At 43.3% G+C, this 23,573-nt stretch overlaps 1 protein-coding gene across 4 annotated transcripts in view; it reads right to left on the bottom strand.

Moving 5' to 3' along the window:
- Arhgap18 (Rho GTPase activating protein 18) overlaps positions 1-23,573 on the bottom strand; it is a 177,374-nt gene that overhangs the window by 8,036 nt on the left and 145,765 nt on the right. For all 4 annotated transcript variants that reach the window (XM_063232870.1, XM_063232869.1, XM_013151040.3 and 1 more), the window contains exons 9-12: positions 22,570-22,729; positions 20,916-20,998; positions 16,827-17,033; positions 15,180-15,320 (exon numbers count right to left, since the gene is read on the bottom strand). In XM_063232870.1, coding sequence (XP_063088940.1) covers positions 15,180-15,320; positions 16,827-17,033; positions 20,916-20,998; positions 22,570-22,729 — 591 coding nt within the window. The remainder of the gene's footprint in view (positions 1-15,179; positions 15,321-16,826; positions 17,034-20,915; positions 20,999-22,569; positions 22,730-23,573) is intronic.

Here is a 23,573-nt window from a genome sequence, read left to right as displayed (position 1 = left end):
AGTTATGGCAGTGGTCTAACGTGATGGAAGGCCAAAGCGGGAATGCCTACCACTTCCTGCTTCTTCCTCAGCCCTCATTGCAACTCCCCTTCCTGTTTGCACACACAGAGAAGTCCAGTCAGTTCCACACACATCATCAATATCCGTCCCATGTGCCACTTCAATCAGAGGTCATGCAACTCTCTGCCGCTCTGTATCTGGTTGAAGGAGACAGCCCAGCTGCCAGGGGTTGTGTGCTCCTTTCCATGTCAACTCAATAAATCTGTTCATTTTGTAGTTTTGCTTCTCTATTAACCAGAATTCTCTAACATTATGGTGCTGTTACTCAGATGGCAGAGCGCTAGCTCCTGAGAGTCACTCCCAGTCCGAGCTCCCTGCCTATGAACCCCCTATTTTTTCCTCCAGGATTGTTTACTTGCTGCCACTAATCCACATGCAACAGAGACCTTCCTCACTCATGACAGGTGAGCTGACGTCCGGGGTTCTCTGTTTCTATTCCTAAAATTCGCCAACTAGAGTCAGAAAGCCTATCTGTTGCCATCCCTGGACAGAGACAGCAGTTTTCATGGTCCTTAGGCTGCACAGCCTGAGGCAAAACTGTTATTTTTGTTCCCTGGGACCCCGCCCCACACTTTTCAGTGACAGCCAAGGAGAAGGGGAGTTGGGATCTTCTGTGTCACACTTTCAAAACAGGTGAGGACCCCTTTTGATAGGTGTGACCCAGCACAGCTTCCACCTTCCTTGAGGGGAGCTAAAGCTCTTACATCCCAAGGTGAAGTTGTTCTCTCAGCTCACTTATAATTCGGTCACGGGGACCACTTCCGGTCCCCTGAAAAACACACTGGGGTACCTGGTTCATAACCTGGGTGCTCTTGGCCTCTAGAAGGCTATGAAAACCAAAAAGCTGATCTCTTATTTATGCTTTTGTCCCAGTGGTGGCAAGTTGGCAGAAACCCTTCATCTTTAGAACTTTTTCACTTTGAGGATGTGTCCTTCTCTCACTCTGTCTTCTGTGATGGCCCAAACACTTCTGGCTCGCTCTGCTCCACCAGGATCTCCCCCCACTTCAGACCCTTAGATGATGTGGCTCCCATCTTTACAGCTCCTCCCCTATATCTCCAAGACCAAACCCTGCAACTTTCTCAGCCAGAGGTTTCCATGCCTCCTGTGCCATCCTCTTCCCCTTCTTCACCCCCAGTGGCCTCTGATCCTTCCCTTAGTTTCTCTCCCCAGTCTCCAATTTCTCAGTACCCTCCAGAGCCATCTATTCCATCAGACAGCTCTTCTTTGTCCCCTACTTGTGCACCTCAATTTTTCCCACCAGCTCACCATATTAGGTTTTATGAGTTTCAGCCACCTAGCAAGCCACATGGTATTTGACCATCATCTTGCAATCCCATACCACATGGTTTTTAGCAGCCACCTTACTGCAGCTCACAAGAAGGACTGCCACCAGCTTGTGGCCCTCTGCCACATGACAGTGCACCACCATCTCGCGACAGGTCACAGGATAAATGGCAGCCACCTTGTAGTCCCTCATTATCGGACCAGCGGCAGCCTTCTAGTTGTGGGTCTCATGGTAATCAGTTGCAATCTTGTGCTTCCCTGTCACATGGTGGTTGATCACTCAGTAATTGCCCACAGACACCCGCTGGGCAGTTGGCTGCCCGGTGGCCATCTACATCTCCCACTCCACAGCCTTCTCAGCCTCAGTCCCTATTCCCACTTCAGAAACAGGCTGGTCCTGAGGGACCAGTTCATAGTCATGTTCTTTTTACCCTCGCTGACCTATCTCAGAGGAAACATAAATAAATTAGGTTCCTTTTCTGCTATCATTTCAAGAGATCTCTATTAATTAATTTGCAAAAAGGTTGGCACTTGTTTATTTATTATAGTTCAAATTGGCCAAATATTGAGTGCACTCCAAGTTTGTAAGATATTTGTCAGTCTATATATCTGTCTGTTTGTCCAGTCTGTTTATACTGTACAGATCATCTGTCCATGTTTGTCCATTTGTCTGCTTTGTAAACAGTTGTTCCTTTTTATTTGAGCTCGACAATCTTTTTTCCTCCTTTTTTTTTTTGCATTTTCAGATCATTTAATCAAGGTTTATTTGGGTTATAGATTTAAAAAAACATGCTTCCACCTAGGTTGCCAGCTGGTCAAAATGATGCTAAAACTGGTTAAATAAAATCCCTTGGGATGGGGAGACACTGGACAGGACTTCAACTGATGAATAAGAAAGTGGCCACCTGGTAACTTTAACCAGCCCTTGTTCATTAATTGAAGGCCCCAATAATCTCCACAGCGATATGGGAGATGCTTCAACTAAAGTTCATATGACTAAGACAATTCATTGTTGCTGATCTTATGGTATACTCATGCCTTCAAATATAAAATTGGGATTGTTTATGATGACAAATATTTTCTTTTAGATCCAGGCATCTGCCTTTTTCCTGTGCTCCAGCCAGGAGATCCAAGTCAAACCAACAGGAGGTCACCAGTCAAATAATTTTTAAACAAAAATTTAAATGTAGTGTGTGTATTATACTTAGAGATGCTTAAATACTGAGCAGTCCAAACAATGTCACAAATTTCTTCAGTGCTCAAATGTTAAAACACTCATGGTTAAATAAAAAAATAGTAGTTCCATTTAATGTTCTATGTTAAGCTTACTGTCTCTGCTGTACTGTACTATTATCACTCTTCTGGATGTTCAACAACTAAAATTAAGAGATAATTATAAATTCCTTTTAGATTCCTTTTACTGGGATCCACCAGATCTTTTCCAGAAAAAGCTTATAACGCATATTGGGGCCATAATTAACTAGACTCAACAGGCCTTAAATGACACCACAGCTGATCTCTCTCTTAAATAAAAAGGTACAATTAATAAAACAGGCCATCCTCCAAAATCAATGACAATAGACATTCTAACAGCACAAGAGGAACTTATACAACTGTAATACCTAAATGTGTATGACAAATGAATGACACGTCAGTTTCTAAAATTCTCTGGACCTTATCCTCTTTATGGGAACTCATTACTAAAATTATACTCATAAATACCCTGTTGATTCTATTATTTGGCCCCTGCATACTTAATTGATTCTTTGCCTTTGTCTCCTTTAGACTTAAAGCTGTATACCTTATCCCAGGTGAAAATGCCTGCTACCTACTGAGGGCCACTAGTTAAAAGCTCTGCAGAGTATTCCTGACTGCCATTCAACAACTTCAATCCCCTTCAGCTTGAAGAAGCCAGATCAGTCATCACCCATTATCCCTCACGGAAGTTTGGGTTACTTCTTCAGAGGAAAAAAATGCTACAGGCAGCTAAGTCAGTTAAAAATATTATAGGCTGTCAGTCAGGGCTCAGGCCTCAAAGTAGCCACCACAGAGGACCAGATGTCTTGTGACTGTTGAGGAGACAGATACCTCCCATTATGGGCCCAATCCCAAGACAAAAGGCTAAATTTGGCCCTCAAACCCCACAGGGAGATCATCTCAATATGGCTTTTTGTGTTTTCAACAACAGAGACAAAAATCAAAAGAAAAAGTAACAATCTGATCTTTTAGCAATGACACTTGGAGCTCTGAGACAGGTAAACTGAGACAAGGTGGAGCTGCCCAAGCCCCTCACGGACCATGTTTCAAGTGTGACAAAAAGGATGCTGGGCAAGGGAATGCCCCCTCTGTAATCTCAAGAGCCACTGGAAGAGCAACTGTCCTAGCGCCAGAGAGCGGGTAAGCCATCCTCTAAATCCTTGCCCTCACAGGAGATCTCATCATCACCGCATTCATCACTGGCTGATCTACTTGGACTTGCTGCTAAAGACTGATGGGGCTCAGGCCAACAGCCCCCCATTAAGGTATGCTTCTTAGAGCCTCAAGTCCCACTGGAGGTCTCGGGTAAGACATTCTCTGTACTTGTGGACATAGAGGCCACGTATAGTGTTCTTCCTGAGTTTTCAGACTGTTGTATTAAATTCTCAGTCTCTGTAGTGGATGTTGAGGGACAACCTACACAGCTTCTGCAGACAGTGCCTATTCTATGCAGGTTCCAGACTCTCTTCTTTACCTATAGCTTTATAATAATTTCAACATGTCCTACACCCCTTTTAGGTAGAGATCTTCTTCAAAAGCTTAACTTCTCTTTTACCTTCTCCATCTCCACAGCTCTCATCCTCCAGACACCCTCACAGTGTGCTATAAAGCCATCCCCTCCCCTCCCTTCTTCTCTGGTCAATCCCATAGTTTGGGATACCTCCAACCCCAACTGTGCTACCCATGCCATGCCTATTTTTTTCAGGGATACTTCAATTTGTCCTTGTGTTCCCCAATATCCTATAGCTCCCAAACATTTATGGTGACTTAAACCTATGATCAAGCATCTTTTAGACAATGGTTTTCTTAAACCTACCCATTCACCCTATAATACTCCCATTCTCTAGTACTCAAGCCTAATGGGTCCTATAATCTGATACAAAACTGTAGGGTAATCAATGATGCTGTTACCCCAATTCACCCAATGGTGCCAAACCCTTGTACTATGTTCTCTCATATCCCTCCCTCCAACACCTGTAAGTTACAACTTACATCTCTATAGTAGAACCTCTTCTCAGGGACACATACCACCCCTTTCCTTTCCTACTCATCAACTTCGTAGACACACCCTGGTCAGAAAATTTTACCTGATCCCTGGGCAGGTAAATTTTACACTCATGACCCACCACAAAACTCTCAAATATCTTCTCATCTTTGTTTGTACTTTTTCAGGATAGATAAAAACCTTTCCCATAACCAGGGAGACTGCTAATATAGTTACTAAAGTCCTGTTACAAAAAATCATCCCAAGGTTTGGTCTACCTCAGGGTATCCAGTCAAGATAATGGTCCAGCCTCTATTCCTCAGATTCTCAACAAGACTACAACTAACATGGAGTGTCCCCTACCTGGTCTTCCTTCAAACTTCAACAGTGGTCAAGGTCACTGGATTGCCATCCTGGTTCCACATCACTCAAGTTAAAGTGGTGCCCTCCTAACCCTAACTCCCCTGACTCTAAACATTCTGAGAGGCCATCTCATCTCCTATCTCCCATCTCCATCTCACCAAGGCCCCACAGCCACAATTTTCAAACTAGTCATGTTTTGTTATCCTATTTGGCTCCTGATCCCTTACATTCTATTAGTTAATTTTTCACTATAACTCCCTTAGTTCTCTCTGCCCTCAGCTGTTTAAACATGAGACTCCTGTATGTCTAAGATCTCATGTCACTTATTGTGACACAGCCATGGCTCTCCCCACCCCTACTCTATAATCTCCCAAACATGACTCAATCATCAGGCCTTATATTTCTTATGCTTCTTATTCTTTCCAGCTCAACTCCTGCAGCAAAGACAAGTCCTACCTTCACTTTTAACTTTTAACCTTTCAGATGGGGGAATAATTACCTCTCACAACTCCACCCTCCCAACTCCATGCTTATTTTTCAGATTCTTCCTCACCATGGCCCTGATGGAACGACACATTTGGATCAAAGGCACCTTTCCTTTTACTTTTCCTTGGTCCTTTAATTATGATGTGATCTGCCCCCTCATAGAACCTTGTGTTTTTTATTTCTCCAATCTAGGATATGAGCATTCACCAATGATTAATTCCTTGTCCTGGCTGAAACACCTGGTACCGGCTTCTACATAGACATCAACTGTCATCCCATCAACCCCCAGACTCCAACGCAATGCCCCTGTCCAGCAGGAAATAGTACGAGACAGTCTTTGCCCTTTTTCTAACAAGACAAACACGGGAATGAAAGGTACTTGCCCTAGTATAAACTATTGTACAGTTATGGTGGTGGTCTAACATGGCGGAAGGTCAAAGTGGGAATGTCTATGACTTCCTGCTTCTTCTTCAGCAACTCCCCTTCCTGTTTGCACACACAGAGAATTCCAATCAGTTCCTCACACGTCATCAACATCTATCCCATGCGCCACTTCAATCAGAGGTCATAGAACCCTGTGCCTCTCTGTACCTGGTTAGAGACAGCCCAGCCACCATGGGTCGTGTGCTCTTTCCCATGTCCTCAACTCAATAAACCTGTTCATTTTGTACTCTTGCCTCTCTATTGCACCAGGATTCTCGGAGAGGGATCGCTGGTTTATTTCCTACCCTGGCCATTCTGCCTGCTGCCCCAGCCTCAGCTATTGCCTTCACTGGAAGCAGAAACAGTAAACTTGTACTGGCAATTTTAATGTCAGAGTGAAAGACACACCGCCATCTCATAAGCTGCCCCATTCCTCTTGCCCACTTGAGTAAAGGCAACAGATCCCCTCTCCATTTATTACGATTATTACAATGCATAAGATCTGGAATGTAAGCCAGAGTTTGCAGATACCTATGCATTTCATGCTGATTTTAAGTCAGGAACTCCTGGTTATGACAGCGCCAAACAGTCTTACATAAAGGTTTTGTCTGATGAAAGTAATAGTAACTACACTTTCCCCATAATTAGCTCCTCCCAAACTCTAGGACATCCAAGAGGCCGTGAAATCTACGTTGGCAGTTAAGGTGACTAGAATGTAAGCTTTGCTATACAGCAGGTCCACAATAGATGAGTCACAAAATCAAAATGACCCAGAAGAGTAACACATGCTAGGAAGATGGGGCTATGACAACCTGAGTGTGTTCCTGGCCTTGTTATCCACTCCTTTCGGTATCTTTAAAAAAAATGCCAGCCAAATGCACTATGTACACATGCTAAGTGTATTCTACTCCCCTCCTGGATACTTGTCACCTCACTATCTATGTTTGAGGGCTTAACTCCAATTCCACGGGAGTGGCTCTTTCAGGGTGAAAATCATTGGCTTCCCCTCACCCTCACTGAGAACCGAGACCCTAATGCATGATTCTGTGTTCTAGCTTCATGCTCTCATCCAAGTCCTTGGAAGCTGTACCTCAGTTGCAACTGACTAAATGAGTCTCTCATCACAGCTTCCCCTCAGAGTAATAGGTTTATGACAGTGAAAGTTTCTCTAGAGTTAAAAGGACGGCCGGGCATGGTGGCATACTCCTGTCATCCCAGCACTCGGCTGGCGAACACAGGTGCATTGCTACAAGTTTGAGGCCAGCCTGGGCCACAAAGTGAGCTCAAGGCCAGCCTGACCAGCCTAGTGAGACCCTGTCTCAAAAGACAAAAATAAATAAATAAATGCAAATAAAAATAATGGATACCAACATGCATTTCCTTATGGACAGAAGAAAATGTCTTTACACATAACATCTACAAGCACAAGGTACCATGATATTCTCCCCAGTCCCAAGAAAAGAAGGAGAAGTGTTAGAGATTCTGCATGGATAATGCAGCCATTTTCTCCTGCAGGAAGGCACGTGTGGGAGGTATAGCCCTCTTCCCACCTAAAAGTTTTCTGGAAGAACCAAGGGCCTCTACTGGCATGATCACAGCCTGCTCCCTGAGCTCAGGGATCACACAACCCTGTAGGGTGTAGCTGGTTCCCTCATAAAACACAACACAAAATTCGGTGTGCTGTCAGGGCTGCAGGGAGCACACTATGGCTGGTGCACAAATCCAGACAGCAGGCTGGGGTGCAGCTCGGTGCTAGAGTAGGGGCTTGCATGTGGGTGGGTGAACTCCTAGCAGCACCATGGAAGAAGAAGAAAACCCGACTCTTTCCGACAGGAGTTTAAAAGAGTCCAGGCACCAGCTTCTGCAGGCAGAGGAGGGGTCTCCTGGAAATGTGTTATTAGGAAACTGACATCATGGGACCCAGGGGTATGCTTTGGCCAACAGAGACACTGGCATGGACATTATCCTATGGCTTCCTTGTGGGTGTGGATTAAAGTATTTTCCACATTCCTTTCCTTCAGTGAGCAGACAATGAGGCTAGGCCAGTTCATACTCCCCAAACTACTAAAAATGTTGATGCATTTCACACGGAGTATATGCCAATGCCACTCGGAAACCTCCCACTAGGGCGACAATGCATATGGTGCCTGCCTGCCTTGACTGCTCACATTACATCGCGAGCAGAGAACCTGTATAGAAACAGAATGGGTGGGTGGGTGTCTACAAGATAGAAACAAGTCACGGTTTAATTCAACCCATCCAAATTCTTCCAATAATACGAGACGGAGCACCTAAGCCAATGTGACTATACAGTACCTTTACATCTTTGGAGAACAAAGCACTTTAGTTAGGTGATATAATGGTAAAAGGAGTTTAAAAGTCATTTCTGGAGCTGTTTCCCAACTGAATATTTTGACAAATCAAAATGAGAGTCATATAAAAATGATAATAAACGCCAAAACTCTCATCTAAGTGGTGTATGACAACTACCACCAAGCCCCAGAATCAGGCCGTATCAAGCATGAACACTCTTAATATCCTAATTAACGGGGCTGCCAGCTTTGAAGACACAGTATGTCTGATCATTAGGTCCAACAGTCAGTTCTTGCGCCCTAATGCATAGCTGAATCTATACAAAGCATCATCTTTGTGAGCTCCTGATTTCATGTTTTCTGACTTATCTGCTGTCCCTTTTGGGGGACAGGGTGGTACACACAGGAACTCAGGCTACACAGTTTATAGTAGACTGGGGGAATTATGTAACTCCCCATTAATGATTAGTTACCAAAGATTTTTACAACTTAAAAAATGTTAATTTCTCTTAAAATCATCTGTTGCAATTCTAATACATTTTTTATACTGAATTAGGATGTATTTCCTGAACTATGTTTCTTAAAATTTCTCATATTTGCTTAAACAATGATTTTAGTTGATTTTAGTACTTCACATTAGATGTAGAATTGCTCATATTTTTGTTCTCCAAAAGTTTAATGGCAGACCTTTGGAAGAGACATTAATTTCTGCTTTTTCATTAAAGCCTGATTTAAATGTAAAGCTGACATTTTTAATGCCTCGGGAAACTTTTAATCTTTAAAAGGACAAATTGGAAATACAGCTTTCTCAAAAAGGCGGCTGGAGATATGCTTTAGAAAATGAAAGGATATTTTAGTAAGGTATCTTAAACTAAAACGGCGCCATCACCCCGAAAGGATGGCACAATGCTAACGCCAGGGGACAGAGACAGGGAAGGGTGACAGCCTTGTGTCAGTACTCTGGATCACCACTGGACTTCTGCAATCCAAAGGCCTTAAACTTTTATCCAGCCCACAGATTCAAAGCACTTAAAAGGGGTTTTAAATAACTTCTGTAGTTAATCAGCATTTAATTTCCAGGGAAACAAGACCATGTTTTTCCCATTTTAGTATGTTTTTTGTGTGTATATGCACTATTAATAATCGGGGAGTGTCATAAAAAGAAATAAGATTTAGTGCTTGCCACTGTAATTGGATTTTCCATACGGGTTCCCAAGTTAAACCAGAGGCTGGTCACAGACGTCAGGCTGACTGGGAATAGCATCTGTGACGATGCTAACGAAACCAGAGATGGAATTCTGGGTAGAGCTGTGGTTATGGGCCTATGAACCTACACTCAGAACACCATGATCCATCCCCACTGCAGCCAGGTAGCGGCAGATTTCTTGCCTCAAACCTTAAAATGTTATGAGATCGTTCTGGAATTTTAAGTCACACAAACTCACTCGAAGTCCTTGAGGTCCCCCCTGTTTAGGCTGGGACACGAGATCATCTGGAGTTGGCACTAAAATTAACCACATGATGAGAACTTGTGTTTCTGTGCCTAGTGCAGTCAGCAACAGCCCCGATGTCCTCACAAGACAGAGACACAATGCAAGATAACTGTGAGACACAGGGGATGGCTGTGATTCCTTTAGCAATACAAAAGAGAAAAAAAGATGTAGGGAACAGGATGACACTAGATCGGAAAAATGTACTTGTTGATGCTCATAGACTATCTCTACCTCTGTGTGTGTTAGAAAAATCCACAGCATAACTAAACATGTAAGTGCCTGCACAGCAAATTGGGGGAGAAGAGAGTTACTTTTACAATTTTATGTAACACACAGGCCTAAGTCCTGGCAAGGAAGTTTGGTTCAGTGAGTCCAAAGCCTGCTCTAGAAATGGCTGCTATTATTTTTAAAATTAGAAGTTTCTATTGCAAAACCTTGGTGAACCATCGTCCCTGTCATCCTACCTCATCATTTTATAAGAATAAAAAAGTTACAGCCCAGAGAGATAAAGTGATGCCGCACACACCAGTGAGCATGCTGGCCTTACGCCCCAAGGTGGTGACCTGTGGTGTATGATGGTATGGATGTGGCTGGATGTGTGTAACCCAAACAAGTTCAAGGCCATCAGGAAAAAAAAAAAAAGGTTATTCTTAATGGTCACAAGTTTGTTTTTCCCAATTTTTTCTTCTTGGTATAAGTAACAAGACTTATTAGTATTTAAGAATATCTATATTTGTGCCAAACAATTAATATGCTACAGTCGTTAACATTTGTCTTATTAGGTAAATTGAGTGTGTCTTACAACCTGGCTCAAGCTATTAATTTACCTAGTCAAGCATACATTAATATGAGTGCCCAATTACATGCAGTTAGCTTTAATAGCATACAAAGTGGTTCTAAAACTATTACCTTAACAAAGTCTGGTGTCTATTATCTCTGCCTTTCACTCTCCAATCCCTGACAACCTGATTTCCTCCATCAATAGTCACTCCCGGTGCTTTGCAAACAGCCATCAGGGACCATCAAACGCGAGCCCGAAGACCTTTACCAGTGTAAACTCCAATGTTTGCAACTGAGCATTAACTCAGCTTTTGTTTTGGTTTTTTATTTTGCTCTTCCTGCCTCGTCTTCCAAGACAATACCCATTCCTTTTCCCTTCCTTCTTCCTGTGTCTTCGCCTATTTAAGCAGCATTTTTACCCTATTCAATGGCTCAGCACCATGGCAGACCCAAGACCTTCGCTTCTCACTTTCACACTCTGCTCATCCACTTTCTGTCATATGAGACACCTCCAGGCTCCTCCCACAGGCACATCCCAACCCAGGGTGCCAAAAGCTGTATCTCAAGTTGGTTCCTTTTGCTTGATCCTTTATCTTGGTGACAAAATCACCTCAGCAAACTTCAGTAAGTCATCCTATTCCCCCCTCTCCCACACCCCTCACCACCAACCCCTTCCCCATTGTGAGAGTCTCACGGGCTCATAATCTAAAGTTTTCATCGCCACTGGGCTTCAGTTCCTGCTCAGGACTATTTTAAAAGCTCTCTACAAAACATATTTTAGAACAGCAGTAAATCACTTCATTCTATGACTATCAATAAACACAGGGTTTTCGTGTACACACTTCTAAAGGGTGTGTGTGTGTGTGTGTGCACGTACGTGGTGTTCATTGTTCTGGTTTGTAATCTAAAGGAAAATGGAACAGAATCCATGGATTTAAAGCTACATAGATTTGGTGTGGCATTCCAGGCTGCCCCACTTTCTACACAGATAACCTTAAGATGGTCAGCCTTCACTTTGCTCTTAGAGAAAATGAGAACATACACTCCACCTCGTCTCCCGAAAATACTAAATGAGACATTCTCTACAAAATGTTTAGGGTCGTATCATGCTGACCTGTGGTAAGCATTTAAGATCATTGTTATCATACTGCATAAATACAGCAGGGTTTTATTCATTGGTTTATAAATTTTTTCACACAATAACATGGCTATGTTCAGAAGGAGTGAACTTGTGTGCTCTTGCGTTTCGTGGTGTGAATATATAGTAGCATATTTAGCCAGCACCTGTATTCTTTGGGCATACGTTTCACTCAGGCCAGTGTGAAGAAAATAGCAACGGTAGTCCCATGAAGAACACAGCGTCCCATGTGTTGTACATTTGCGACCCATTGGAGCGTGCTTTCTGAAGGGACTCCGTCAAGGCACATGCTCCCATCAGTGACGGGGACTACTCAGCGATGCCTCACTCTCCCTCCACCTGTCACCATGGTAACTGCTCTGAAGTGCTCACGGGCTCCCCACCTCTCAGCAGTTTTGCATCACATGCAGAACGGAAGCCTGGCTCCCCCGTGAGCCTGGTTTCTCACTGACTCTGCCTTCCTGCACCTCACCAGCCATGGCATGACCTGGACCCTCCAAACGTCCCACTTAAATGTCTAATGGGCACCTCCCACTCAACAGGCCCCAGACTGCAATCATGACCTTTCCTATCCAATTAATTCCAAGTCCTATCTGCCACTTCCTCACGTCTCTGGGTCCTTTGGGACTTTTTCCTCTTACAACTCATATCATTTTCAGCAAGACATCCCAATGGTTCTAGCCATTCTAGAAAACTATCCAGAATCTGATTGCTTCCACTTCCAGCTGACACGCTGGGCTGAGCCACCATCGGCTCTCAGCTCGGTGATAACCAAGTAGTCTCCCTAGTTCTTCTACCTTTGGCGCCTACAACTGATTTGAAACCTGACAGTTCACAGCATCATTTTTAAATGCATCATAGATACGCAGGCTTTTGTTCAAAACCCTGCAATGACCCCAAGGCACCAGGGTGAATCCGACTTTCAGGATGGTCTCCACAGCCCCATGTGGCTCTGTACCCTCGATGCTCTGTCCCTCCTGCAGGTTTCACTCCAGCCCATGCATTCCTTATTAGGCCTCAAGTATCTCAAGCAATGTACTGCCTAAAGGCTTTTACGAGATTCTTCCCTCAGCCCGGAATGAGCGTCCAGATAGGAAGGCAGCTGGACTCTGTCCTCCTCCATGCTTTGCTCACAGAGGTAATGTCCACACCATCCAAATCAGCACCACAAATGCGTGCACTTCAAATTCTTTTCTATTCTTATTTTTTTAAGTGCACTGACCACATGCTAGCACATATGATTTCCTCATTATATGTAAACATAAAGAATGTGAACTCCACAGGAGTAGGGATTCTTCTCTGTGTTGTTCAGTGGCATCTTTCAAGGGCCCAAGAGCAAGCACCACCTAGCACCGTAGGCTCACCTCACATCACAGCCAGGAATAATAAAACACCCCATAGAGGGCCTTGCCCAGTTTTATGCTGCAAATTCAAGTGATTTGGAAGAGAGAAGCCAGAAAGCAAAGCGAGAAGTCAGAGTGAGGAGCAAGGGACCCATGTCACATTCACAAGGACCCGGAGTCACTCAGAGCCCAGCCACTGCGAACTTCTGCTGCCAGGGGCTGGGGATGCCCCACTGCCACTTTTTGGTAAGATGGCAAACAGTGCTTTTACATTCAATCGTGTAGTTTTAAGATTCTGGCAAGCGGGGCTGGGGATTTAGCTCAGCGGCATAAGCGCCTGCCTTGCAAGTGTGTGGTCATGAGTTTGATCTCCGGTACCAATAAAAAAGAAAAAGACCAAAAATAAAACCACAAACAAACAAACAAAAAAAGATTCTGCCAAGTGATGGAAACTGGTAAAAAATAATTCTGAATGCCACACTCAGTGACCACATACTGACAACATTTAGATTTCTCTTGTGCATTTGTTCTTTGTAACGTTTTCGTGGGAATATTCTGCTCTTTAATAAAATGAGGCAAACTAGAACAGTAAACCTGGGGAACTGATAAAAAGGATTCAGGGCAAAGGCAAAGTCAAACAGGTTCCCGCAAGGGCTGTGATGCACTGCAGGTCAGATCTCTGCTCCCAGGGATGCAGGATAATAGCTGTGTGGTTCCTGCGTCTCACAGGATGCCCAGGCACGGATCCCTGATGCTCCTCCTGCTCATGACCCGCCACAAGCCAGGCTCAGGCTTCACTGCACACCTCCTGCAACTCCAAGTCACACCCTAAAGATGGCACACCCACCTCTGGCCTCACCCACTGCAGCCCAACCCCGGGGTGAAGTCTGGCGTGCAGGAGACAGCAGCGTTTGTTCAGTGAAGAACTGAATTGTGCAGAATAGAGAACCAAACCTCAGAGGTGAAGTGACAGTATGTATATGCAAAATCCCCAGCATTTAAACTGAAGGCCCAATAATACAGCTTTTAAACAGAGCAGAGATTGAATCAGCCGTGCCTGTGTCTAGTTAGCTCAAAGTACAAACTAAAGAAATCCAAGTTAATGGTGCTTTCCCGTAAAAGAAGATTACTTAGCTATTCATCTCTAGAAAGTAATTTCTTAAATTTTTGCTAAAAATTTATTATTTAAAAAATACAACATATTTACATAGATTCTGAGCCTCATGCTACCACGTATAACTGCCTTAAAGACAGGACTACTAAAATCACAGGTTTGTAAGACTAGACAGGGCTAAAAGATAAAAGAAAACCTTACATTTACATTGGTGTTACACTACACTACACTAAAATCCTTTGGAGCCTTGTGATAATATCAAGTCCTTTCTCAAAAAATATAAACATTATTCATAATTGCCCTTTATTATATTTCATGTTTTTATTAAAGATTCGAAATTCCAAGAAAGTACTTTTTAAAGAGATTTATAAATTCATTTAGTGGGAAAACATATTTTGTAGAATTACTGGATCCCTAAGCAGGCCAAGCAGAAAAATCAGACAAAGGCTGAACATTGCATTTTCAGATTGTCCCACTAGATGGCAGTATGCAACTGAACAACCCGGATTGTATCTGCGAGGCGTGTATTCACTTGCTAGAACAATAGAAGCCCTTTCATTTTGTGATCTTCCGCAAGCGCTTTGCTAGCTCAGTCCGCAAAAATCTTTTCGTGTATATTTCACTTTGGTAAACCCGGATTCTTAATGTAATCTTAGAGTAGTTTATTAGTACTTATAATTGGATAGTTGATTTTGAAAGATCTTAATTTCCTGCTCTATAACATTAATCTCCCAAATTCTGTGGATCCCAATGAAAACCTTCGAATATCCACTGAATCCCAGGAGTGATCCTATGCCCAACACAAATGTCAGCTTGCTCATCTTACCGAGTTCTCTCTCCCCATAGTACAGATTAAAAAAAGACAGCGTGAAAAAAACACCCTGTGTGAACGACTAAGCCTTTTTTCCTCTGCCATTGGGATGCAGTGCCTCTGTGATCAGTCTTGTTTTCTATCTTCCTTTGTTCCCATACTGACACCTAACCACCTGTCAATACCCATCCTTCCCAGTCCTAATGTGCAGCTATTGTTCCTGACGCCTTCACTGGAGACATAGCACCAAGCCTTAGCGAGCAGGAGAAAGTCATTATGGAAACGGTACCAAAATCAGAATAAATTTATCTCTTGCAGATTCTCTTACGTCATTGGTGCTCTTATCCTGCTTTTCATATTTTTCTCGGTCATAAGCCATTTTCTTCAGCAGCTTCTTCATAGGCTTTTTATCCTTCTTCTGGCTTTCAGTGTTCTGCTTCCTCACTTGGGTAACGATAAACTTGGGAATCTGCCGAGAAAAGAAATGAAGTTGGGGAAGGATAAGGCATGGTTTTAAACAAACGGAAGTAAACATTCCTGAAACGGTGAGAGGAAGAAGGCTGTATTTGATAAGATGGTGCCGTTTGGCAAACACTATCCGTGAAGTCTACAAGGCTTGTGGAGCACGCACATGATGTAATTTGCTTCCCGTCTTGCAGACTTCCAAGTACAACTCAGAGAAGCTCAAGGAGCTCTAGAAGCTTCTATGCCGCTGATGCCAAAGCTGGAGACTTCCGGCACAGGCTGTGGAGACCACCACCTGGGCAGTCTGTCCCCTTTGGGCCGCCTCCCTACAGCTCCCATAGCGACCTATGTCCCTGTCTGAGCCCTAGCCAGGCTCTGTTGTCAGAGGACAAAGGAAAACTCACCTCCAGTGAACAAGAGCCACCAGCTAGCTATGAAGTGACAATCCGGCAAGGGTCTACTCTCAGAAATCGCATTGACAACAACAAAGTATTTTAAATTACCAAGAATGTAAATCAAATCATGTATGCATTTTAAAAATTAATATTTATTAAGATATTAATTTTTAAAACATTTGAAGTCACCTATACATCAGATGCCTTTTATAGCACATAAATTTTTAGGAAAAAAAATAAAAACTTTAGAATTTAGAGGTCATCATTCTGTCGTAAATTAATATCTTGGGGTTCTGCAAATAGAGTTGAATATTTGACATTGTAATTTTACTTGGAATTTTATTAGTTCATTTTTTAAATGCCTATAAAATGCCTGTCTCATACAAATTATAAATTATACTAGAAGACGAGACCTTAATCAACTAAGTCCCTCATCTACCATGGTGTTCTGATTATCTGTCAAAACTCAACCTCAACATGAGTAGAAAGAAACTTTCTCTGCACTTTCTAGACTTTCTTGCAATGACGGCACAAAATGTCAAATAACGGTCAATGAAGAATAGTGTGAAAGCTGAGGCCAAGGCCCACAAGCTTTCAAAAACACAATAGGCATCAGGTGTGTGGTGCACAGCTGTAATATCAACACTGGGGAGGCTGAGGCAGGAGGATCACCTCAAGTTCAAGACTAGCCCAGGCTACACAGTAAGTTTAAGGCCAGCCTGAACTACATAGCAAGTCCCAATCTCAAAAAGTAAAAAAATAAAATAAAATAAAATCATAAGACACTACACATGAATGCTGACTAAAAGGGAAATGCTCAGAAGAAACTAAAAAGAACTTCACACATGGGACATTCTCTTGACATGATTCTGTGATTTTAAAATAGAAATTAAAAAGGCCCTCCTTACCCATACAAATCAAGTGTTAATATCTGTTACATTCACAAATAATACATGTACTTTTAAAAGGTTACACTACTTTTTAAACCATTAAGCATATTGTTTTTAATATCAGCTCTCTAAATTTATGCTCACAACCATTATGTTTATGCTAAAGAATTATAGGACCTGATATGGCATTGAGTGTAACTTGGATACAGATGCAGATATACTTACTGTCCATAGAAGTTTCTGATACTTAATCAATAAGTGCATGATACTGGCCGTCTCAGCTGCCATTACGAATTCTCGCTGCTCGCTGGACTTCAAACCCAGTGCGTGACACATGAAGAGATTTGGGGCCATGACCATGGCTACATTCATGACGGTCATTTTATTTTTCTCTTTATTATCTATGACTCTTTGGAGAAATTCAAGCAGGGCCTGAAAGAGACAACGACTCTGAGATTGGTGTCAGAGACGGAGACATGAGATTAAAGTGCTATAGCCTTCAGGATGTTTATGCCATCTAAAAAAAGTAACTCATGTGTCACTCTGCTGGCAGCCAAATGTGGCCATCTATGTTGGTGATGCAGCCTGAGATGCAGGGCCACGAGGGAGTGATGGACCGTCCGGCCCTGGAGGCTGGAGAGGAGTAAGGGAGGGCTGGCCTCTCCACCTATGGAAGTCACCACGCTCCGAGTGTTTATCAAATAACACACAAACGTTTACATGTTTCTGGAAGTCCCATGCTTTTCTCTCTATAGATTAAAGAGTGTCTTTAAAGGGGCTCATTCTGCCTCAGTTTCCTTATTTGAGGAGCTCAGTAGCTGGCTGGTGGGGAACCTAAAGAGAAAGAAGATTGTGATGGGGAGGGAGGGACAAGAGAGAAGAGCAGAGAGGAGACAGAAAGGAAGGAAGGAAGGAAGGGGTTAGCGGGGCTTCTCCCCAGAACGTGCTAATCACGCTCAGCTCTGCGGCGCTGCCCGCTTCTGCCTTGCTGCAGGGGCCCTGCCCCTGAGGCTGCCCACCCTGACGGACACCAGTTCTTCTTTTGCCTTCTTATTCGTGTCCAGAACTCAGCGAGGGTGGTTAATGTGCTCTCTGGGTGAAGCTGGGCTTTCCACACATCCTGAGGTCACCTCGCTTAACCCTGACTGAAGGCAGAGCTGGTCATCTCCGTTGCACAGGTGAGGGAACGGTGCTAAGGGACATCAGGTGACCCCCTGCAGCCACCGGCGGGCACACACAGAGGAGAAGGAACTCAACTGCTAATCTATCTGGCTTCAGCTTCTGAACCCCTCACTGCTGAAAGAATGCTTTAGAGTTGGCCTGACATCCCTACTGAATAAAAAGTGAATATATGATACCAGGATGGAAAAGGGGGGAAAACATCTGTCCGCTACAGGAACTCAGAGTTAAGAAAGAAAAAAACCAGAATTTCCTCTAAATACCCACAGGTTGATCTTTAATCAAATTTAGCTGTTAAATAGACCTCGAAAATTTAAAACCGACACAGAATTTTAATATCTAGCAATAGGATTTATGTGCCTAATTTCTGACAGAGGGCTCAGGAAGTGAAACTGTAATCCAAGCATCGTGTTCTATAGGAACGAGTTCTCCAATGAAGACAAAAGATTAATTGAAGTTTGGAAAAAAATTATTTAATTTTGTTCCAAAGAGACCAGAATAATTGTTCAGGGACCAGTGCATCATTTTCTTTATGAGCATAAATTATAGAGATGAAGTAATTATTTTAATTGTGGTGTGCATAAACAATAAGGTTATTCAAAATGCTACCGCCAGCTGAGGATACAGCTCAGCAGCACAGTGCCTGCCTGGCAAGCCTTGAGGTCATGGGTTCAATTCCTGGTACCAAATAATAAATACTACCTCCAGAATCTTAGCGAGCGAGGGAGAGAGGGAAGGAGAAGCTGTGGGAAGAGGAGAAGAAACAATGAAGGAGAGAGAAAACAGGAAATCAGTAGGAGGTGAGCCTTGCACTTACTGAATACCCTGCGGCACATGCTTTTCATCGAAACTGCAAGCAATTTCCTTTAAAAAATACTTCCTGCCAGATGTGAGGCACACACCTATAATCCCAGCACTAGGGAGGCTGAGGCAGGAGGATCAGCTCAAGCTCAAGACCAGCCTGCGCTACACAGTGAGTTCAAGGCCAGTCTGAACTCCACAGAGAGAGACTGTCTGAAAACAAACAATAATGAGCCTGTGTTATGATGAGCCTGTGTTATGAGGTCCAACTGAATTGAAGTCAGCAGGGTTACTCATGAAAGTGGGTCTGATCACGGGTCCAAAGACACAGTGATCAAGGCAAAAATGATGCTCGCTCAGCAGGGCACTTGCTTAGCCCTCAGGGCAGGATGTAGTATTCAACCAGCAGCCCCTTCTCCCTCAAATCTGCCACAGAAATGTTCTACATCAGCCATCACTGATTCCTCCAGTGATGCTGACCTGCTAGATGAGGGACTGGGGAGAGGGATGGAGCTTTGCATGGGGCCTCCTGAGAGCACACTGCCATGGAACTTCCCTTCTCATTCATAAAGCTAAATGGGAGCTAGGCAGCGGTGCACACCTGTAATCTCAGCACTTTGGGAGGCTGAGGCGGGAGGATCACCATAAGGTCAGCCTGGGATCTATGGCAAGTTCAAAGTCAGCCTGAACTATATAGCGCAATGGTGTCTCAAAAACCAAAACCAGAAAAAACTGAATTTACAGCTTATAAGTTTATGGCTCATGGTGTACTGTTACCATTCTTTATAATTAGAGTTCTTGTTTGAAACCTCTTCAAAGCCAGCTAATTAAGTCACTTAAGCTTTGTAAATAAGTAAAATCACTTCTTTTCATCTCCTGGTTTTTGATCCTCCCAAAAGTTAATTAATTATAAGATTGCAAATTAAAAGCTGCCCTAAATTTTTAAAAATTATATTCTTAAACAGAATTGTGCAAAGACTGTGCTTAAGAATTTGATGGTGAAGTCCAGAGAATAATTTAGGCAGCTTTGCCCAATCATTAGAACCCACACTGCAAGAATAGTTTCCGCCTGTAGCTCCTGGAACCCCCTGGAGTGCAGGGATGGTTTAACTCGCATGCTTCTCACTTCCTGTGCTACGCTGCTCATCCACCCACCGTGTTGTCACACAAATGGGGACCTTTATGTGAGTGAGGGAACAATGCTCCTCTTCCTATGAGGATGGGTGCATGGCTGGCTCCCCCAGTCACAGGCTGACACACCCCACAATCGACACACCCCACATGCAGTGCTATGCATGCACCTGGAGGTTCCGCTCCCTAGAGCCAGCCTCTGCCTCAGTCGTTGGCCCACCCCATAACATGTGACAGTGAAAGGGGAGTGCTGGGGAGCTTCTCCCCATCTGCCTCCAGCAATCCACATGAGCTGCTGGATCCAGAAAAGTTAAGTGTAATATTCACTCCATGGGCGCTGAGGATTGATCTCTTATGCAGCTAGAAGTCAAGGTGTTTTCATGAGTCGCAAGAAAACATTTCTGAGATTTACCAACATGTCAAGAAATAGCTTGACATGAGATTTCATTTTGTAATAGAAAGAAATGTAGTGGATAAAGAAGGGTCTTGCCTATTCAAAATAATATTTAAGGGAGTGTCAAAGCATAAGTAAATATTCATTTATATATTGTTTTCATGTTAATAAATAAACCTTTATAACAACTCTATTAGCTTGGGTCATTAAGATAATCACTATGAGATAATTCATGCTGATCATTAACAGCTTCTGATAATATTTATAATAAATAGTATTAAATCATAGAATTCTTAGAACAAATCATTTCAAAGTAAAATAAATTGGAAACTTAAGCCCTTAAAGAAATAATAGAATTCCTTTGACTTGGTCTATCTTTAGGCTCACACACTAAGAACCACCTCACACCCCATCCCTTGGAATTACAATTGTAGCATCTTTAGAGAAGAAGTCTCATGACCCTTAAGATTTTTAAACATTTATTTCCCCCTTCTTAACATGCAGTCATGAAATAAAATTTGGAAAATCTAGAAAAAAGGACAAAAAATAAGCATCTATGTTTCTATTAACCAAGGAACTGGAACAACCTGCTTGGGTAGAACAAATGTTACAGTGAAAATTCAAAAACAAAACAATCACAAGCCACAAAATAAATCGTTAAAAGAGGTCTCTCACCATCTGTCCTTAAAATAGGGCCTTTCGTTTTGGACTTACTAACATTTCCAGTGTAAACATCAAGTTGTTTTGCCATAAATGATGGACAATTACCCTGTGGCTCAGGGTACTGAATACAAACCCAGGCAGCTGACCTTCAGCGTGTCTCTGTTTGCGTCAGGTAGCAGGATGATGAGGAGGTTCAAGGCCTGCAGCTGATGCTTCTTGGTGGGAAGATCTGCAGACAGAGGACACAGAGCTGAGCTCTTCTCTTTAAGGAACATTTCCCTGCACTGTTTTGGTTTTTTTTTTTGCATTTTCCAAGAAAAAGTTACTTGGCATAAACATCTCAGCGAGAAGTGAGACACAAAGACTGAGCAGCGCGCACTGGCGGGGGGGCGGTGTTTGTGGGCGACTGGGGGACCAGCTGCTCCCACTTCCGTCTCTCGGATGCTCACTTCCAACTGGGATAGGATGACAAGCGGCCGTCTGTTTGCAGACACACACAGAGCTCTGGAAATCACTGTCACTTCTGCGTCATGATCACCGGCCGGTGAAAAGGCACAGGAGATGGGACCTTCCACGAGAGAGTACCAGGCTGCAATCTAAACTGTGCACAATATTTCCTTTAATGGGGGGCAAATAGACTGCGGAAGAGTCCACAAGTTCCCACAGCCATGTGTCACAGGGGGCCTAGGAAACAGGAGGTGATCCACACCTGCCGTGGAAAGAACCAGAAAACCAAGCAGCCACTCAACAGCCTGCAATGTGCATTATCATCCCCACTGCTACTGTTCCTGGTCATCTCTGTCCTATTCTAAGAAATCCCTGGGTAGCTAGGATCGTGTCAACATGACTTTGTCAGAAACAGATTTAGTCTTTTAACCCATACCTCGGAAATGTAGGCAAAGTAACAACATTAATCAAAAATTTTTAATCAGAAGGTTTGGTCTGTTAAATGAATCCATTAAGAAACAAACAAAATTTCACAGCAGATTTCATGTCTTCCTTAGAAATCCTGAAGAAACAACACAAGCTGACCCAAAGCTTCATCTCAGTCTGGCTTTCAGATGAGCTCACAGCAGATCTGACTGACAAGGTCAGTAGTGAGAAAGCCCCTCCTTCACCGTAAAAAACGGTCCAGTGTGGAAGCGAAAGACATGATTATCTAAAAACTGAGGACTTTTTTCTCTTTTGCTGACATCTACAAATAAGATGAATAATTGTGCCAAGACATAAACCTTCTGCGATCTCTCCTTGACAAGGAGTAAAGATGACTACAAACACCAGTCTGGTGCCCGCCCAGAACACAAAACACAGCGTGCAGCTCCGCACTCGTGAGACAGCAGAATGCCCTGTCCTGGCTCCCTAACCATGGCAGAACTGAAGTTTTCAGGAAAGGCTCCCAGACTCTCCCACGACTTCCTGTACTTTCCCTGATAACGGCTAATCCCCAGCTTCCCCGTAAGGGTTGCTTTGAATGCTTGGCTGCAAAACTCTTTCAGAGACCTTATGTGACTCCCTCTGCTGAGAGAGCAATGTAACGCCGCCTCTACGTTTAACTCCAAACTACACTGCACTGCTTGCCCGCCTCGCCTTGAACCTACACACAAGGAGAACATCCGTTACCTATTTACTTGGACATGTAGATTTATAAAAGAACGGGGGCCAACATGTGGCGTCTGAGTGCCAGTTGCCGCGTTTATCCAAATCCATCTGGCTGTGTGCCTCAGGTTGCCAAGTGTCATGCAGACAATTAATATGCATGGCACCGGTGCAAGGGCTGTGTTAAAGCACGGTGGCACTTACTCTGGACGGCCTGGAAGGCTTTGAGGTACTCGACACTGAGCAGCGGCTGGGGCAGCTCCCGGATGAAGAGCTTCAGTAGGCTGGCTGCATCGTGCTGTTTGACGTTTTCCCAATTAAAAGTCCCTTCGTAAAACTTTGCTTCTAGTTCTTGGCATAGATTCTGAAAGGCACAAGGCCAAAAAAGAGAAAAAAAGAAAAAGAAAGAAAAAGCTATCAGTAAATGCATTTGTCCCCCTGCTGAGATCATGATACATTTCCCACTTTACAAAAATTCTACACTGAAAAAGAAAACGTATTGCAGTATCCAAGTCATCACTTTGTTACTCAGAGAAATAGGATGCCTTCCTACTCTGGTTGTACTTTACCAAGGAGAAATTTTACTGAAGACACAGACACAGATACACACACACACACACACACACACACACACACACACACACATTTTTTTATTTACTCAACAAACTTTAAGTAGTACACATTGAGCAAAAATGTTGGTTCAGTCTTTGCATTTGAGGCACGCTGCTAGATTCTATAATCCTTCACTCTATTAAAAAGACCATTTTCAATTATTCATAACTGTATTACATAACCAAATGGATCATCAATCTCAAACCTAACCAGATTACCTCTGCTTAGTCACCTCTGAGAAATGGAACAGCAAATGCCAGAGCAAATGAGGTGTGAAAACATATCGGTATCTCTGTCTGCAATGCACAGACATTCTATCGCCACCTCGGGAAAGCAGTTTGAGTTAACTGGAAACACCTAGTTCACTTGCCTCAAAGCCTGCCCCAAAATCTGCCAGTCAGAAGTACTAATAAATCAACTTAGTCTCATTACTTCTTGCCACGTGCTTTTGACCACGGCATAAATCTCATCGTGTTGAACATTCCCCCCAGTTTATGTTATTTCTATTATTTGAAAAAGCCCCAATCCAGCAGTGCTGGTCATGGAACTCAGGGAACCCTCGTGCTGGGCCAGCGCTCTCTTGCTGAGCTACAACC

The sequence above is a fragment of the Cavia porcellus genome, unplaced genomic scaffold, assembly GCF_034190915.1.
Source record: "Cavia porcellus strain 051 isolate PalLab524CR breed Dunkin Hartley unplaced genomic scaffold, mCavPor4.1 scaffold_22, whole genome shotgun sequence".
In the NCBI taxonomy this organism is placed as follows: domain Eukaryota; kingdom Metazoa; phylum Chordata; class Mammalia; order Rodentia; family Caviidae; genus Cavia; species Cavia porcellus.
The sequence above is the reverse complement of the archived record's forward strand: the minus strand, read 5'-3'. Positions and strand labels throughout refer to the sequence as shown.